The sequence below is a fragment of the Sciurus vulgaris genome (genome assembly GCF_902686455.1).
Source record: "Sciurus vulgaris genome assembly, chromosome: 16".
Classification (NCBI taxonomy): domain Eukaryota; kingdom Metazoa; phylum Chordata; class Mammalia; order Rodentia; family Sciuridae; genus Sciurus; species Sciurus vulgaris.
The window spans coordinates 43457452-43477042 of NC_136477.1; the positions used below are offsets into that span (position 1 = coordinate 43457452).

Genomic DNA, 19591 nt, shown 5'->3' on the forward strand with positions numbered 1-19591 from the left:
AGGACAAATGAATAACTTTTACAACAGAAGAGTGTATTTCTTCCTGTGAAAAAGAAGGAAAGGTAGATATGGGGTGGAAAGAGGCATGCTGAGGCAGGAGAAGGATGAGTGAGAGGGGTTAAGTGTCCTACAATAATAGGGTAGGGGACTAGCCGATGAAGATAGCAGCTGTGGACAAATGACTTGAAAAGGGAAAAAAGAAAGCCTGGACAGGTTACAATGAAAGGGTAGCTTCTCTTAAAAAGAAGGTCACACAAGAAAGGCAGGCACAGTGGTGCACACCTGCAATCCCAGCAACTTGGGAGGCTGGAGGGAGGATTACAAATTCAAGGCCAGCCTCAGCAATTTAGCGAGATGCCGCCTCAAAATAAAAAATAAAAAGGGCTGGAGTATAGCTAAAAAGCCACACAAGAACAATTATAACTATGCCCCATAATACTTAGTTGTCCAGGGGCATAGAGTTCTCAGACTTTCTAATGCACCCCTCTACGAGGCGGCCACTGATGGACCCCTTTTGACCAAGGCTGCTTTTCAGGCCTTACCCAACCAAGTCTCTAAGCATCTAATTCTCAGCTTTTGGCTCTCACCAAATCCACATTACCAGCAAACCACTTCTCAAACACCAATCTTCCCAGAAAGTCACCGTGCAGTCTCACCATTGCAACAACACACACACACACACACACACCATTACCATAGCACACCAGACTCTGAGACCCATCTCCTCACAGCACTCTCAAAATGACAGCTCCCTCCAGCCCTACTTCTGCTACGGAACCCATCATTTACTCCTCCAGTGTCCTTTACCCTCCACACACAGTCACCAGATTCAGCTGAGCTTCCTCATCTTCTCTCAAAGTCATAAGCATTTCTCCTTACTGCCTCTGCAGCCATTGGGATCTCAAGTCTACACTGAGAAAACAGCCTCCACCCTGTTCCTCTTGGTGCCAGGGGACTCTCTAAATAGCACTTTCCCCAAACAATCCCATCTCTACCAAATTCAAAGACTGCTCCTCACCCTTTGGGACTACTGACCAACATTAGACTTGTTCAACTTATTTCTGTACTCAACCCCATGCTGGGTCAAAACTCAGGTGTACCTCTTTCTAACTGCAAAACTAAACAATTATCTGTACTGATAATCAATTCACATTAAACCAAAAAAGGGTCACTCTTTATTAAAACACTCCTTTTAATCTTTTCTAAAGATTTCTTAATGTAAGTAAGTATTCTTCCACTATCTAAAAAGCATGTTTTGATGGTGTTCTGTTTTGTGGTGCTGGGAATCAAATATAGGACTTCATGTATGCTAGGCAAGTGGTCTACCACTGAGCTATATCCTAGCACTAAAATGCATGCTTTCTTAAAAGGACGTGCCCTCCTGTGCATGGTGGTGCAGTATCTCAGGAGGCTAAGGCAGGAGGATCACAAGGTCGGGGTCACCCTGAGCAATTTAGCAAGACCCAGTCCCATAGTAAAATAAAAAGGACTCTCTCTTTGCTTCCTGGTTTCCATGAGGTGAGCACCTTTGCTCTGCCATGACCTTTCTACCATGATGTCCTGCCTCACCACTGGCCCTAAAAACAATGAAGCCAAGTGACCATTCCCTGAAACCTCTGAAACCAGGAGCCCAAACAAGTCTTTCCACCTTTTAAAAATAAATGAGTAAAATAAAATAAAATAAAAAGAGCTGGGGATATAGCTCAATGGTAGAGCTTGCCTAGCACACACAAGGTCCTGAGTTGGATCCCTAGTACTGGGGGTGGGGGGGGTGGGGGGTGGAACTAAAATAAAAATCTCTAAACTATAATGCACAATTCCATAACAACTAACCTGAAACAGAAGTCATGACTTGGAGGTCACTGCTATTTTAAGCTTTGACGTATGCTTCCTAATATAACACTCCCTCATGTACACTGTCTCAGCAAGATGAGAGAATAACCCTTCACCTACACTCTTGCCTACCGTGGAGACTCACTACCAATAATTTAATCAATCTTTTGAAAATTAATGAAGGTCCCCAATGCTTTGATCTGCATTCACTAGAATGGCCTGGGAACTGTTTTTCATATTAGAGACCATTATCATTTGTTCCCTTGAGCACTGTCCAGTTCCTGAATTTGGTCTTTTAGTATGTTGCTCTTTTCATTATTGCCTTAAAAGAATTTTAGATACTAACCTTTGGTCTGTTCTATTCATTGCAAATGCTTATAGATTTTTGTTGAGGTTTGTGTTTCATTGATTTGGTTTGGCTGTATACAAATTTTTAATTTTTTAGAAAGTCAAATCTGTTTGGCATTTAAGGCACTGCAAAGGTTTTTCCTACATAACCAAAAGATAACAAAAATGAATACCACCTAGCATTTTATTTTAATGAGTTTTTTTATTTAAATGTTTCTCCATGAAAATGTCAATATCACAAAAAAATTTTTTTTTAAATTTAAAAGCTGAGAAAGGATTCCAGATTAAAGAAGAATATAGAGACATGACAACGAAATACCTATGTAATTCTAGACTTGATGTTTAATACAGAAAGGAAAATATGCTGTGAAGGACATTTTTGGGTCAACTGATAAAATTAGAATACAAACCATAATTAGACACAAGCATTACATTATTGTTAAATTACTGCAATTGGTAATTGAACTAACATCATATAAAAGAATATCTTTACTTCTAGGAAATGCAGATTAAAATATTGAGAGGAAAAGGGCTATGATATATACGCAATGTATTCTCATGTGGTACAGGAAAAGCAATGGTATTGTGTTTATATCTGCTTATAAATGAGAACAAATGGCAGAGAAAACAAGATAAAATGCTATCAATAGCCAAATCTAAGGAAAGGATATATGGAATATTCTTCATTACTATCCTTGTGATTATTATGGAAGTTTCAAATTATTTCCAAATAAAAATGTTTTTAATAATCTATCTTCCACCCAATTTGATAGTCCAGCTTTTATTTCAAATGGTCTTTCAAAAGCCTGTTACAACCCATCAATATAATTATCCAAGACAGGGCAATCCTCCATGTGGAGATAGGCTCATTCCTCCTGGCAGGACTCAGTTCTCCCAGGGTATATGTGGAAGGCCAGAAGAAGTGAAGGTGTAAATTACAGGAATGGAGGAGGTTTTGCTTATTTTACATCTCTCCAGGAGGGTGTACGTTGGCCCATCTTTGTGCTATGTCAGGCTTGCAAGCACCCAGGGTGCCACAGGGTGACCCACCACACATATGCTGCCAAGAATCACAGTGCAGCTGTTGCCTTGCTGAGAACAGGAAGTGCATTGTCACTGTGTGCTATGACCCTTACTAAGCTCTGGCTCCAAGTATCACTGGCCTGTACTTCTCATGAGGACAGCCTGCCAGTCCTCACATGCCCTGCATTGTGCATGAGCAGCAGTTGAGCAGGAAATGAACATGTCCCTGCTTCTTTGGACCAGAAGCAAATGGCACAGTGTCTACAGGATTTGAAAGCTGCTCAAATACATGTTTTGTTCATGGGAACTTGGGGTCAAGACTAGAAGAGCTAAAATTAATGACTACAATAAAACCTACTGAATGAACTACAAAAGGGTAATCAATTAAAAGTGGTTTCCTTTCTGGGCAGTGGTGCACGCCTGTAATCCCAACAGCTAGGGAGGCTGAAGCAGAAGGATCCCAAGTTCAAAGTCAGCCTCAGCAACTTGGCAAGCTCCTAAGCAATTTAGTGAGACTCTGCTCAAAATTTAAAAAAAAATTTAAAAAGGGGTAGGGATTTGGCTCAGCAGTTAAGCACCCCCTGGATTCATTCTTGATACCAAAAAACAAAAAACAAAAAACAAAAACACAAAAAAAGGTTCCTTTTCATAACATAAATATGGAATGGAAAAAAGAACAGTCTAAAAGTAAGAGCAGCAGTCCAATAGAAATGAGAGGCACATCTAGAAATTTAAAATAATCTACCAGTTATTGAAAAAAAAAAAAAAAAAAAGATAAAAGAAAAACTTGGGAATAGCTCAGGGGCAGAGCATTTCATTTACTTAGCATGTGCAAGGTCCTGGGATTAATTTCCAACACACACACACACACACATACACATACACACATACACACACACATGCACACACACACAAAGTCAAAACAATTAGACCCAAAAAATGCACTTTACTAATATATCATTCTGTCAGGTACTTGTCTAAAAACATTATTAATATGTTACACCTTTTTTTCATACTTAGTCTTCAAAATTGGTGTGCATTTTACACCTGAAGCACATTTGAATTTGAACTAGTCACAATTCAAGTACTCATTAGCCACAAATGGCCTTGTGGCTACCGTGTTGGACAATGCAAGTACAGATGAAACGCCAAGAAAGCTCATCTGCAAATAAATGCAACTAGTGCCCCCTTTTCAGTAATACTGACATCAGTGATTTCTCAATCAGGGAATAAACCAAATTATGTCAAATATATGCTAAATTAGAGAAATCGTCAGCCCTTAAGCACAGTTCAGCACACCAACAACATTATAATTACATCAGATGAAACAGTACAACAGCTCCAAGGACCTTGTTCTCTCTACAAAGACTAGGAGGATAAGGGGATTCCCTCGCCAAAAAAGAAAGAAAGGAATCACAGGGTGTGTGAGCCTCCAGATCCAAAACAGAGATAGAGAAAGTTTAAAAAACCCACGGAGAATGTGGAACAAGCCTGGTAGCCAAAACACAATGCAGATGATTGGGGATAGGCCTAGAGGGTGTAGAGACATGAAGGATCTGCATGCTGAGCTGAAGACTGAACCTTACTAAAGATAATGGGCAACCCAGAGAGGTAAAACAGGAGAACCTGACCAGGTTCAATCAGTACTTCCTGGGAATGCTGAAAATGCTGGGATAGAAATAGGAACTCCAGGAGCTACAGCAGATAGGGCCAAGGAATAATGAGGAAAAGCCTGAATTCAGGAAGGGCTGAAGGGATGTTGGAGGGAGACTTGACCAGGACTACATGACCAGAGGAAGAGAGAAGTAAGATATCAAGTGAGCAGGACAGATGTTCTCTAGATCCTGCTGTCCTGTTCTCACAACTCCCCATGAGGCTGAAACCTGCATCTACAAGGCTGCATTAGCCAGTAGAGGAAAGAGGAAAACGCTGACTTCCTTCAGGTAGCTCTGTCAGTGTGCCAGCTGAGCCCCGAGGAATACCATTTGTCATCTGCACAGCACATGTGTAAAGGGGAACTGAGAGGGATTAAGTGCTAGAGGTCTATGCGAATGTGGTGTGGCCAAAGAAAAAGTGTTCAGTTGTGGGATGAGATGGCTCATGCCTGTAATGCCACCTACTCTGAGACATGAGAAGCAAGGCCGAAGCAGAAAGAGCACAAGTTTGAGGTCAGCCTGGGAATCTTGGCAAGACCCAGTATCAAAATAAAAAAAATTAAAAATGACTAGAGATGTAGCTCAGTGGTACAGTGCCCTGGATTCAATAAGAAAGAAAGGGGGCGGGGGGGAGAAAAGAAGAATAGAAAAGAAAATGTGTTGAGTCGAATAATCTGCCTAAATTACATAAATGTTTGAAATAGTTCATGAGAAAAATACTGACATTCTCTTTATACTGCTCAAGAAATCAGATATATATTTAATCATTAAAGCTAACTCCTTTCTACAGAAAGTTACAACGAAAAACAAGAGATAAACAGATAACTATAATAATAAGAAATTATTAATTCCCACATTGAAGGTAATGAAAAAAGAAGAGTACTACATAAGCCAGGCGCAGTGGCACACGCCTGTCATCCCAGCCACTCAGGAGGCTGAGGAAGGAGGATCCCAAGTTCAAGACTAATCTCAGCAACTGCGTGAGGCCCTGAGGATTTAGCAAGACCATGTCTCAAAAAAAGGAAAAGAAAAAAACGTAAAAAGAGGTGGGGATACTGGGGATGTGGCTCAGTGGTTAAGGGCCCCTGAGTTCAATCACAGGAGCAAAAAAAAAAAAAAAAATAGTAAAAATTATGCATAAAAGCTGTATAAAAGTGGGAAGAGTGTAGCTCAGTGGTAAGCATTTGCCAAGCACACAAGAGGCCCCAGTTTCCATCCCAGCAGCACAAGGGGAAAAAAAAAAAAAAAAAAAAAACCTGTAAAAATTATCACTGGTTGAATTTAATCACCAGTTTGTTCTAGTTCAGTTCATTACAATGGACTCCAAAAATAACAACAGAAATTCCAACGGTGTTTTGATCACATGGTTTGTTTCCTGCTTTCTTGGTCATAAAAACAGGTTCCTATTTAAATAAGCAATTCCAAATAAGGAGGGTTTTGTTTGTTGGTTGGTTTTTAGTACTGGAGACTGAACCCAAGGGCACTTTACCACTGAGTTACATTCTCAGTCATTTTTATTTTTTGAGACAGGGTCTCCCTAAATGCTAGGGCTGACTTCAAACTTGCAATCCTCCTGCCTCAGCCTCCCAAGTCACTAGGATTACAGGAATGCACCACTCTCCCTGGCTTAGAATTTTTATTAATATTAAAAATGAGGAGAAATGTTGGACCCAATTGAAGTGCTGTTAGAATCCTTTGTCAATTTTTTTAAACTGAATTTGTATCAATCTGAAAATATCAAATAATTTCAGAGAACCCCCTAGAATAGTTCATAATGCCAGTAGTTTATTCTAGACTAGCATAGACTGTAATTATTAATCCAGGTAGTTAGAGGCTATTGTATTATACTAGCAAATCTAGACCAACTACTTCATTCAGTAGATGATGATACTAAACTGCAAAAAGGCTGAGTGATATGCAATCTGTGGGGCCAAACCCAGAATTATTTTCTATTTGCCAATCGAAATTGTTTTCCACTTGCTCAGACACAGAGTAGTGTCAAATTATGGCAGGTCAGAGATGCCTGGGACGAAAATAATTGTCCAAAATACTATGTAAAGCTGGGCGCAGTGGAACATGCCTGTAATCCCAGCAACTCTGGAGTCTGAGGCAGGAGGAACACAAGTTCAAAGACAGCCTCAGCAACTTGGCAAGGCCCTAAGCAACTTACTGAGACCCTGTCTCAAAATACAAAATAAAAAGAAAAGTATAAAAATGTAGCTCAGTGGTTAAGCACCCCCACCATTCAATCCTCAGGGGGGAAAAAAAAAAAGACACTATATAAAACCAGAAGTCACTGTCAAAAGAACATGTATGGCTGAGACAAAAGATACCCAAGGCTGGGGATGGGGATATGGCTCAATTGATAAAGTGCTTGCCTCACATGCACAAGGCCCTGGGTTTGATTCCCAGCACCACATTAATTAATTAATTAATTTGTTAAAAAGATGCCCAAGGCCTAATCAGCACACCAGATAAGCTAGAATGTTTTGCTTCGACAAGTCCAAGAGCATTTCGTATTGACACATGTACTATCAGAAGGGTTTTTACTTTGTGGTGTTGTTTTGTTTTGTTTTGCACCAGGGACTGAACTCAGAGGTGCTTTACCACGGACCCACATCCCCAGACCTTTTATTTTATTTCGAGACAGGGTCTCACTAAGTTGCTTAGGGCCTCACTAATTTGCTGAAGCTGGTCTCAAACTTGGCTATCCTCCCACCTCAGCCTTTCAAGCTGCTGGGATTACAGATGTGTACCACCACACCCAGCATGAGTAGTGGTTTCCAAATTAACCATGCTGAAAAGAACAGTGTACACCAACGGAGATGTACTCAGGATTCAGGCTTGCATGATTCCTGACAAGATTCCCCAGACTACAACCTCTACTTTCTTGGCAACAACTAAGAAGTGATCTATAGTTGGGTGTGGTGGTGCACATCTGCAAACCCAGCTGCCCAGGAGGTGGAGGCTGGACGATCACAAGTTCAAGGTCAGCCCCAGCAATTTAGTGAGCCCCTGTCTCAAAAAGGGAGGTGAGGAGAGGGCTGGGGATGTAGCTCAATGGTAGAGGTTCCCTGGGTTCAATCCCCAGTACTGCAAAAGTAAAAATAAAAGAAGTAAGATAAGATAAAATGTCTGAAACGGGGGGGGGGGGGGGGGCCCCCCCTAGCCAAAAATTAATAAATAAAGGAAACAGGGAGGAAGAGTTAGGTAAAACACAGTAGGCAAATGCTAATTATCTTTAAAGCTGGTTGATAAGTAGAGGCAGTTTATTAAACTAGTCATTCTATCTTCATATGTGTTTTAGATTTTTCATAAAAGAGTATTTTTAAAGTAGGAAGTGGGGGGAATAATCTCTGAAAATGTTTCCTTACACTAAGAGTAATGAGTGAACTATGGCATGTCAGCAATAATTCTAAGAGCACTTGAAAATGTGCAGACATTTCAGTGTAAAGAAAGTAGACTGGGGTTGGGGGTGTGGCTCAATGGTAGAGGATGTGCTTGGCATGTGCAAGGGCCTGAGGTTAAATCCCCAGCACATGAGCGCACCCACACACACCCACACACACACTCAAACATTTTAAGAACAGAGGAAACAATGAGGAAGAAGGAAGAAAGTGGGGAAAATATTTTTAATACCTACATCCAGTACCCTAACACCTATATTCAGTACCCCTGTTACCAACTCAACATACACCCTTCCAAACCTTTTCCTGATCATATATATTAAAATACACATTTGTGGTAAAATATGAAAGAGACTTGGCTTTTGTACCCAGTCCCTGTCAGAGAACTAAATCCCTTGCATTTCCTTAGTGAGAGATGTGATCATAAGCCCATTTTAATCACATTGATCTTATCCTAATGAGGTGACTGAGGTGGGCCGAGAAGATAGAACACAATGAAAGACCAGTCATTATCAGGACGCTGAGGCAGGAAGATCCCAAGTTCAAAGCCAAGTTTAGCAACTTAGTGAGACCCTGTCTCATAATTAAAAAAAAAAAAAAAAAAAAAGAAAAGAAAAAAGGACTGGGGATGTGGCTCAGTGGTAGAGTGCTTATTTAGCATATACAAGGCCTTCGGTTCAATTCCCAGCACTAAAAAATAAATAAAAAAAATTAAAAGTTCATTGTTTTCTTTAAAATGCTACGCTTTCTAAACTAATAAAATGAGATTATCCTCATGAAGGATCAGTAGTGTTCTTGAAGCAGCACCCTGCAATTTGAGACAGGATCACCTTCCATGTAGTTAATTCTAAAGGCAGAATTACAGTTGGGTAGATGACAGGCACTATCCCTGAACCAGACAGTAACTGATTTGCTCATTGTTTTCAGTGTCTGGGAGCAACCAGTACCCTGGTTATGAAAACCTTTTTCTAGCCAGGCGCATGCCTATAATCCCAGCAATTTGAGAGGCTGAGATAAGAAGATTGCAAGTTCAAAGCCAGCCTTGGCAATTTAGCAAGGCCCTAAGCAACTCAGTGAGACCCTGTCTCTAAATAAAATATACAAAAGAGCTGGGCTGGGGATGTGGTTCAGTGCTTAAGCGCCACCTGGGTTCAATCCCTGGTACCAAAAAAAAACAAAAAAACAAAACTGTTTTCTTATTAGACAAGTTTACATCTGCCGTTTGAAGTAAAAGAATCCTGATAGTGTTGCAATATTGCAACCTAACAGTCATGTACCTAATGGTCATTAGCTACCTAATAGTAGCTAATAGTCATGTATTTGTGTGCCAGGCACTCTTCTAAAAATTTTACCTGTGGCCATGTACAGTGGCACATGTCTGTAATCCCAGTCACTCAGGAGGCTGAGGCAAGAGGATGACAAATTCAAGGATAGTCTCAGAAACTTAACAAGGTCCTAAGCAACTTGGTGAGATTCTGTCTCAAAAAGGGCTAGAGAGTGGCTCAATGGTTAAGTGTCCCTGGGTTCAAACACTAGCACCAAAAAGTATATAAAAGGTTTCCATCTGTTACATCATTTAATCCACAAGATGATCCTATGAGGTAGGTATGATTATTAACCCATTTCACAGCTGAAAATACTCAGATTCAGACAGACTGAAGTAATGTGCCCTTACAGCTATTGGTTGAACAGCCAGAATTTTCACTCAGGGTGGTACATCCTATAATTTTGTCTTAAATTATAAAACTTGTAATCAAGCAGCCTTATGACTTGTTTTGTTTGCTGTTTGTTTTGTCAATGGTGCTGAGGATTCAACCCAGAGCCTTGCCCATGCTGGGCAAACCCTCTACTGAGCTATATCCCCAGCCCCATGGCCTGAATATATATGCTAATACTGTCTTTCCATGTGGGAAAGTACTTTTTTTAAAAAATTTTTTCATATTAAATTTTATAATAGCAGTTTCCATAATGCAACCAATTATCTTCTACACTGGGATGTTTATGTTGTTCACAGCATTTTAATATCATAAATAAGGCAATAGTAACTGCTTTTCACTTTATTTGAGGGCACATCTTAATTTATACGTAGGATAAATTTCAGGCATGGATTTGCCAAGTCAAAGAACATGTACTTTTTTTCAATTCTTCATCTTGATTATATATTGGCAAATAAGGACGTTTGTTTTCAAAGCTTGTTAAGAATATAAAAGAAAACAAAGTTGGCTGTTTTTTATGACACACTGTTTCTGCCTTCCGGCATTCATGCGTGTTTATAAGCACAGAAGGGAGACAATCTGCTCAGCTACAAAAGAAAGAAGATCTTGTTTTTAAATGTTAATTGATGTGAGATAATAGGATTTCCCAATCAATACCAAATACAGTTCAAGCCCAGGGTTTAAGAATTTCTTGAGCCCAGTTTTTTTATTGCATATTTCCTGAGATGATACCAAATATCATTCACTCATGGACAGATTATAAAATCTGTGAATTATAAGACAGTTCTGTAACTTTTAGATTTTTCTTTTGTACTTGCTATTTAAAAAAAAAAAAAAAAAAAAATCCAGGCTAGAGCTTGGACTAGAGTTACTAGGGGGCAAACAAGGTGGGAGGCTGAGGCAGGAGGATTGCTTGAACTCAGGAGTTTGAAGCGAGCCTGAGCAACATAGCAAGACCCTGCCTCAAAAAAGAGTGAAAGAGAGTGAAAGAGATTTTAAAAAAGAAATTGGGTCTTACCTTCAGGACACTAGTATAATCAACACAATGGTGTAATTATGAGTGTGTTTATTTCTTTTGTGAGCTCTGTGTCCTCTATTTCCTTTTCCAGGAGTTACCCCCAGTGCCATGACTTCCTGAGAAGATCAGGCTACCTACTTTTTAGCTCTGCAAGTATTGAAATACACTCCAACTGAATACAAAATAAAACCTCAGACTCAACATAACACCATGCTATCCTTAGGGGTTGGCGCTGCACCATTTAGATCAGCGGGAAGCTCTCCAGATAATGAGGATAACAAAAGAAGCCACCTACTTATAAATAGCCAGATGGAAGGAGCAAGGACCTTAGTGCACATGTTCTGCCCAGAGCTATGTCCTTGTAATAGCGAACAGGAAGTTGGACTTATAGTATTTGGGAGAATGGATAACTGAAGGTAGAAAAGAAGGAATAATGTCCCAAGAGCCTTTGCAAAGTGGAATTTTAATATCCAGAATAATCTGAGTGCCCACTAACTTTATTCTATTTGGGCTGGGGGTGTACCACCTCAGCGGTAAAGCACGTGCCTAGCATGTGTGAGTAGGCGGGTTCAACTCCCCCACAACTCCAAAAGTTACCTACTCAAACAAAATACAATGTCAAAGCATTTTTTAGCGGCATGGGAGGGAGGCCAAGATGGCAGATGAGATCACCAAGACTCAGGTCACCCGGCCTGGGGACAACACCATCTTCAGGAATATCATCCGCAAGGAAATCTGGGTCAAAATCATTTCTGAAGATGACCAGTGTCTTGCCTTCCATGACATTTCCCCTCAAGCAACAACACATTTTTTGTACTCCAACTGAGTGCAAATTAAAACCTCACATACAGTTCAGATTTCTGCAGCAGAAGATGATGATGAAAGTCTTCACGGACATTTAATGATTGTTGGCAAGAAATGTGCTGCTGATCCAGGCCAAAAGAATGGTTATCAAATGGTGGTAAATGGTGCAGATGGGGGACAGTCTGTCTATCATGTTCATCTCCATGTTCTTAGAGGTCAGCAGATGAACTGGCCTCCCAATTAAGCAGGTATTGGGGATAATTTTTCCCTTCTTTAGGCAATGATTATATTTGCAATTTTCAATATGTTAAACAGCATGCTTATTTTTGACTGTGTCTGGACATATTGAAATAATTTTTTAAAAATATACATAATAGAAGACATTGTTGCATGGTTAAAAAAAAATTTTTTTTTTAAATCCTACTGCTGGGGATGTACTTCAGCAATAAGAGTGTGTGCTTAGCATATGAGAAATGCTGGGTTCAATCCCTAGTAACTCCTCTTCAAAAGAATTATCCTAAAACTAGTATTAGGACACAGAGTAACAGATTATCTCAGTCCCATTGAGTAACTACAGCAAAGCTTATCTTGCCACACTCACAATGATTATCTTACAGAGACAGATAAAAAAGTTGAAAAGGAAAAGACAAGTAAACATTCAACAAGCACAATGAAGGGCAACCCTAATAAAGAAAGTACTAGGAAATACAGGAAACAAAGGTACATGCAGATAAAATGAAGCACCCTCTGAAAGTTCAGAGAATAAGAAAATAACAACAAATTATTTGTTAGCTGAGGTTTCAACCCAGGCCTCACAGATCCTCAGGACCCCCCATCAGAACAAATCAGGACATGTTACACATTATTTATTCTAAATAACTCAGTTGCCATGTTTCACATTATTTGGCAATCCTTCCATGCAACCAGCTCATGCTGAAAGGGAGGAGAAACAAATAAGGAATCGATGCCAACAGTGCAGGGACTGTCTCTCCCAGGAAGCAAGCTCAGGAGACGAGAGAGACTCTTTTATTGTTGGCCTCACAGAAGTCAAGAGCATTCAAGTTTGGTCAATCCACAGAATCCATTAAGTTAGGACTGTCAGGCAACAACAAAATTGCCAGTTTCAAACCTCAAAGATTTCAGAACTCACCTAGGGCATGGCTACAACTCCGGCAGGATTCCGTTAGACTGACAATGATTTGCTGCAGATCGGCTCTGGGGGGAGTGGGAGAGGGGTTGGGGTTTTTCCAGCCATTACATTTACAGGATTCCTCGGCCTAAAAGAGGAATAAAGAGAAAAACAAAACTCTGTCACAGGCAGTCACGGATTGACTGTTTTACATGAGAACAATGCACACTGGTTACATGACAGCTAACCGTTCACACAACTCACCCTCAGCTCTGGTCATTTTCTACCTTTGCAAGAGAAACTCAAACAGAAAAAGGCAAAGGGAGTGCTTACTTTGGGCATTTGGGGTTTGGTTGTGTTTTCTGCTGGCTGGCATCTATATGCTGCAGTTCAGACAGCTGACCCACACACTGTGCCACCCTTGCCTCCAGTGGGTGTCCCTAGAGTGGTCAATTCCAAGAGAATCCATCACTAAAGTTTTACAAAACAGGGCTGGGCGGGGATATAGCTCACTGAAAGAGCATTTGCCTAGCCTGTGTAAGGCCTTGGGTTCAATCGCCAGCCCCTCAAAAAAACAAAAACTTAACAAAATAACAAGCCACACTGCTCAGATAACAAAAGACACAGCTAGGACCTAAGCAAGATTGAGCCTTGCCAGCTCCAAGGTTCCAGCTCCAACTCGGCCCCACAGACCAGAAGAGAAACCCACAGACCTACAGAAATTGTAATCCCAGTGAGAGGTGACGGGGTACACCTAGCTGAAGCCACGAGTGCCCCAAGCCTTTTATAGGCTCCCAGGTGTGGAAATGGAAGAGGTCATCATGGAGATGTGTAACCTGAGATTTCAAATTATGTGGATTTCCCACGTTTCCTGTACTAGAACACGGTATTATCTCAGTAATACTTGATAGAAATCTTCAACTTTGTCCACATACATTTCACACTTCTCTTACAAAACAATGGACATATCTGTGGCTGTGAAACCAGAAAATAAATTGTTAAAATAGATAGATTCATTCTAGGCCAAGGCCTCCTATATACACTATCCAATATGGTAGCCACTAGATGTATGTGGCTACTCAGCACTTGAAATGTGGCTAGTGCAAATTGAAATGTACTGCAGATGCAAAATACATATTACTTCTGAAGAGTAGTGCAAAAAGAAAACTGTAAACAAACCTTTTTTTTCCCCAGTACTGGGAATTGAACTGAGGGACACTATACCACTGAGCTACATCCCAGACTTATGTGTGTTTGTATATATGTATTTATATATGTTCTAGGGATTGAATTCAGGGGCACTTTATCACTGAGCAATATCCAAAGTTTATGTACGTAGGTATGTACCAGGAATTGAACCTAGAAGCACTTTACCACTGAGCTACATCCTCAGCCCTTTTTTTTACTATTTATTTTTAGACAGGGTCTTGCTAAGTTGCTTGAGCCTAGCTAAATTGTTGAGACTAGCCTTGAATTGTGATCCTCCTGCCTTAGCCTCCCAAACAGCTGGGAGTCACCCAGGCTTGGCTTATTTTTTATTTTAAGCCGGGCTCACTAGCGGCCCAGGTTGGCTTTGAATTTATAATCCTCTTGCCTTAGCCTCCCTAGGCTCCTGAGTAGCTGGGAAACAGATTACAGACATGCGCCATTACACCTAGATATTAATTCTCATATAGGTTGCACACTGAAAGGCATTATTTTAGATATACAGGTTAAGTTAAAAAGATCATTAAAGATAATTTAACCTGTTGCTTGTTTTTTTCTTTTTATCTTTTTAAATGTCATTTCAAGACCACTTAAAATTACACTTGTCACATTTATATTCTAGTGCACTATTCTATGGAACCACGTGTATAGATATTTCTGATTGGGCTTTGGATTCAATCTTTGGTTCTCTCAGAGATCTTTGCTCTCCACCTTGATCCCTTGCCCCCAACCCCCACATACCAGGTAGCTGAAGTTAACAAAAATCTTACTTTTATAGAATTCTCTAAGTGTCAGCTGCCTTGATCTTATCCATAATATTTCCCAAGATAGAGACAGTCTCTGAAGTGCGTATAGATACAGAATAGGAAGAGAAGGAATCAGTTATTGGCAAGGTAAGAGGGGTCAGTGTAGAAGAAGGAAAGTTTGCTTTGAAATGTGGGAAGAAAATCTGCTTTGAATATGAATTTTTCCCAGTAGGCCCAGTGGACCCTGCGAATTCAGCAAACCCGACCTGACTGCTTCTTCTGTTTTATCATGATGAGAATGGAAACGGCAGAACCAGAAGGACCTTATATCAGCAAGCCCCAAAGCTACGACCCCCAGCGAGTACCAAGGGCCCCTCTTTTGGTCCGGGATCAAGAAGACCCAACTCTTCTCCCCACTGCTCTTTTACTAAGCTGAGCTCAGCCTTGAAATTCTCTGCAATAAACCACATACCCCCTAAGAGACTACAGGTCTCAGAGTGATGGCTCTTTTTTTTTTTCTTTCTTTTTTAGTTGTCAAGAGACCTTTATTTATTTTTATGTGGTGCTGAGAATCAAACTCAGCACCTCATACATGCCAGGCAAGCACTCTACCACTGAGCCCCAGCCCCAGAGTGTTGGCTCTCGGGGTGCACTCATATGAGTAAAGGGAAGGGTTGCCAGACACGTTGGTGCACACCGGTAATCCCAGCTATTTGGGAGGCTGAAGCAGGAGGATCGCAAGTTTAAGACCAGCCTGGGCAACTTAGCAAGACTCTGTGTCAAAATAAAAAGGGACAGGGGGATATACAGCTCAGTAGTAGAGCAAACCTGGGTTCAATCCCCAGAATAGGGGAAGGGGTGACAGAATATACCATGTTAATATAAAAGTCATACATAACAACAAAAAATAGCTCTCTACCTTCTCCCTATTTCCCCACCAGCAGGACATAAGTAGGAAGGACAGGAAGTTAATCAGAGACAACTCTTATCAGCCCAAAGATGGCACCAGAGAAATTTGCACAACAAATCTTACTAAAGGGGCTGGGGATAGCCCTCATTCACCATTAGACCTAACTGAAATTCTGCCCCACCCAAATCTTGCTTATCTTTGAGGACAGGATGGCTGAAGGCCAGAAGCCCCTCTTCAGGTAGGCTAGCCAAAACTAACTGGATCTAAGATGGTTGCCAGAGCAACTGCCAGCCTCTACCTTCATTATAATCCCATCTACATGCTAAATGGTACACTCCCAGCACCATGACAGTTTACAATTGTCTTGACACCAATGAAAACCATAAAAGGAGCAAAAAGAGATGGCACTCAAGTTCCCAGAAAAATCTCCACCCATTCCAGAAAACACACGAATATTCCTCCCCTTTATTATCCCTCCCCCTCATTTCTTTCAACCTGCACCTATGACCTCTCAATCCCCAAGGATGGAGATGTTGACTTGGTTTATTCTTTGGCCAAGAATAAACCTTCATTCTCTGCTCAGAGTTACAGTTTGCTCAATGGTTCCACAATTCCAAGAGGGAACAAGGACCCAGTTGTGAGGTCAAAATTGGGAACATGCTGGGTGCAATGGGTGCAAGCCTGTGATCCCAGGAGCTGGGGGAGGGGGGGGGAGAGCCTGAGGCAGGAGGATCTCGAGTTCAAGGCCAGCCTGGGCAACTTCATGAGACTAAGCAATTTAGCAAGACCCTATTTCAAAATAGAAAATAAAAAGAGTACCGGGTTCAATCCCTAGTACCAAAAAGAAAAGAAAAAGACGAGTGATGGCTAAACAGTCCCCCCAAAATAATTAAGTATGGCTGGTCAAACCAAGAAGAAAAAATAATAATACTAGTCAAAACCCTTCAGGTTTGAAGAACTGCACTTCTATCCAAAGAATCATGCCAGTTACTGATTCATTCCACAATATTTATTGATGGCCTACTATGAGCCAGGTACTTTTGCTAGATGGTGTGTAAGAAACAGAAAGTTCAATAGACTATTTTCAGAATATGGTATTTCTCCTTAATTGGGATGTAAGAGCCAATCATAGCCATTTTAACTGTAGCCCTTCCCTTTGCCTACCCAATTTTTAAAATTCACCAGTTGAGGTGATTGTAATGCAAGGGGCCGTGCTGCATTCAGGATAAAAACAGGTAGCCTGCCCACCCAATCTGTACCTGTCTGTTTTCCAGGTACGGTAGATTGTCTTGACAAGCTACTTTCAAGCACTGGTTACAGCACCCCAGTATTTTTTTTTTTTTTTTTTTTTTTTTTGGTGGTGCTGGGAATCGAACCCAGGGCCTTGTGCATGCAAGGCAAGAACTCTACTAACTGAGCTATCTCCCCCAGCACCCCAGTCCTTCTAACAATGGGAAACTAAGATCCTTCTCTCATGACACTTATATGGGGGTGGTGGAGGATAGGGCAAGAAAAATAAGTAAATGATAGTGTATTAGAAAATGATAGTGCTCAGTGGTGAAGTGTCCTTGGGTTCAATCCCTACTAAAAAAAAAAAAAAAAAAAAAAAAAAAGATATCCAGTAAAAGATGAAACAGCCAACAAAGATAAAAGAGTATCTGGCTTGCTCAACAAAGAGCAAAGGCCAGGGAGGCTGGAGCGCTATAAGGTACAGAGTTGCAGATGGTGAGATAATGGGGTGGGAGGATTTCTGTGAGGCTGGCTGGGCTTGGTTACTGGATCTACCCTCTCCCTCTCAAACAGGATCCCCAAGGGCTTGAAATGGGGAAGGAAGGAGGACTGGAGAACATAAGGCAGGATGTCTCCAAACCCCTTCCTTCCTTTGCTTTTTCCTTCAGTCACAGAGGTAAGCATCCCCACTTTCTTCTTTTGATAGCAGTCACTGAGATTTTAAAAAGGGGAAAAAAATTCCATTTCCTTTGGGACACTAATAAACATGACAAAATCATCCTATTTTCTTTTTATTAGGACTTCCAGACCAGAATCAACTATGCATTGTTTTACACAGGGAAGCATAACAGGATGAATACAGTCCCAAATTTATAAATCTCTCTGATACTTAGATGAAAAGCACCACCAATACCTTAACCAAGGTCTCAAGAGAACACTGGATTCCCCTAGAATAATCACAAAGATGAACAAGTGAACTAGTCAAGGCTCATTGCTAAGACCAAGGATTTCTGTTTTGGGGTTAGGGATCAGGCAGTAATAACCGAAAGTTCAAAACTCCAACTAATCATGTAATTTGGGAGTTCTTTCCTCATTCACCTAGGTAACCACTTTAACTTATGACAAGCATAATGGATTTTTGCATCTGGGCACATTAGCAACCACAGTCTAAATCATTTTCCATGGAGGGTTATTTAAGGCAGGGAGTAAAACTGGCAGGAAATATGTATGGACCAGAATAAAATCAACCATAGCCAGCATTTGTAATTCCACTTACAGACGGAGGAAGAGAAAAATCCTTATCACACAACCACATTTAAGAATTCAAGGATACAGCTGAGTACAAGGTGCAGTAACTCAAGGTATGCAATTCCAGCTACTTGGGAGACTGAGGCAGGAGGATGACAAGTTCCAGGCCAGCCAGCAATTTAATGAGACACTGTTTCAGAATAAAAAATAAAAGGGCTGGGGATGAAGTTCAGTGGCAAAGCTTCCCTTAATTCCATCCCTAGTACCAAAGGGGGAAAAATTCAAGGGTCCCAAACTTTTCTCCCTGTGAGGTTGTTTATAAAGGACCCTCCTCTCACTGAAATTTAAATTAACAAGTTTTTAATTCTTGGAGAAGACAATACTGACTTTTAGAGATATAGATCATTACTTCATTATTGCAACAGACTTAGTGCAACCTGCCCAGAAAGAAAAATTTAAGCCCCTTCCTGTCTGAACACGACAGAGAATAATAATGTGTGATCATTGGGGGCTCCTAAATGGGTAAGTCACAAATCTCAAGACAGGGAGGTTAATAACAATAAAGTCTTCTATTTCCTGTCCTCAATATAAAAGTGAAATCCAAAATTTTAACCACACTTATTTAAACTACTGTAACAGAATGCTTAATAAATTCTACCACATAATAAACATAGACGCTTAAAAATGGAACTGAATTCCTGGGTTCCATTCCCAGAATTGGGCAGTGGGTGTTGGGGGGAGGGAGTTTCAACGGTCTCTTTTCTTGCAAAACTGGTTAATTTGCTTCCCCTGGCTAATTTGCTTCCCCTACTGAGTCTTAGGACCTCCAGTAATTTTTAGTTGCTTTTTTTTTTTTTTTTTGGCAGTGCTGGGGATTGAATCCAGGGCCTTATGCTTGCAAGGCAAGCACACTACCAACTGAGCTACATCCCCAGCTCCCCTCCAGTAATTTTTACAAAATAAAATTTTATTTCTTTTATTCAGAATGACTAAGACTTTCTCCAAATAAAGAGAAAATTCCCTAAAAACAAAGGAGGTGAGGAGAGGGAAAAAACATGAGGCAAAAGACTGAGAACTCCCCAGCTGTGCTCTCCAGTGAGCTGCAGCCAGCAGTCCTTGCAAGTGTCAGACCAAATGAAGACACTATAAGTACAAAATACACACTGGAATTTAAGGACCTAGTGCAAAACAAAGAATACTAAAATATCTCATCAAGGATTCTTTCTAGGAGAGGCCCTAAGCAACTCAGTAAGACCCTGTCTCTAAAATAGAAAACAGGGCTGAGGATGTGGCTCAGTGGTTGTCCCCGAGTTCAATCC

The 19591-nt window shown here is 40.7% G+C and overlaps 1 protein-coding gene and 1 pseudogene across 15 annotated transcripts in view; one reads left to right on the top strand and one right to left on the bottom strand.

Moving 5' to 3' along the window:
- Positions 1-19591, bottom strand: part of KAT2B (lysine acetyltransferase 2B) — a 103001-nt gene that overhangs the window by 59752 nt on the left and 23658 nt on the right. For all 14 annotated transcript variants that reach the window (XR_013759865.1, XR_013759866.1, XR_013759867.1 and 11 more), the window contains exon 2: positions 12954-13080. Coding sequence is in view for 11 of the 14 variants with exons in the window: in XM_079115151.1 (XP_078971277.1) it covers positions 12954-13080 (127 nt within the window). In the remaining 3 variants the exon portion in view is untranslated. The remainder of the gene's footprint in view (positions 1-12953; positions 13081-19591) is intronic.
- Positions 8892-12947, top strand: LOC306646538 (adenosine 5'-monophosphoramidase HINT1-like; annotated as a pseudogene). Its single transcript has one exon. The product of its transcript is annotated as an adenosine 5'-monophosphoramidase HINT1-like (transcript).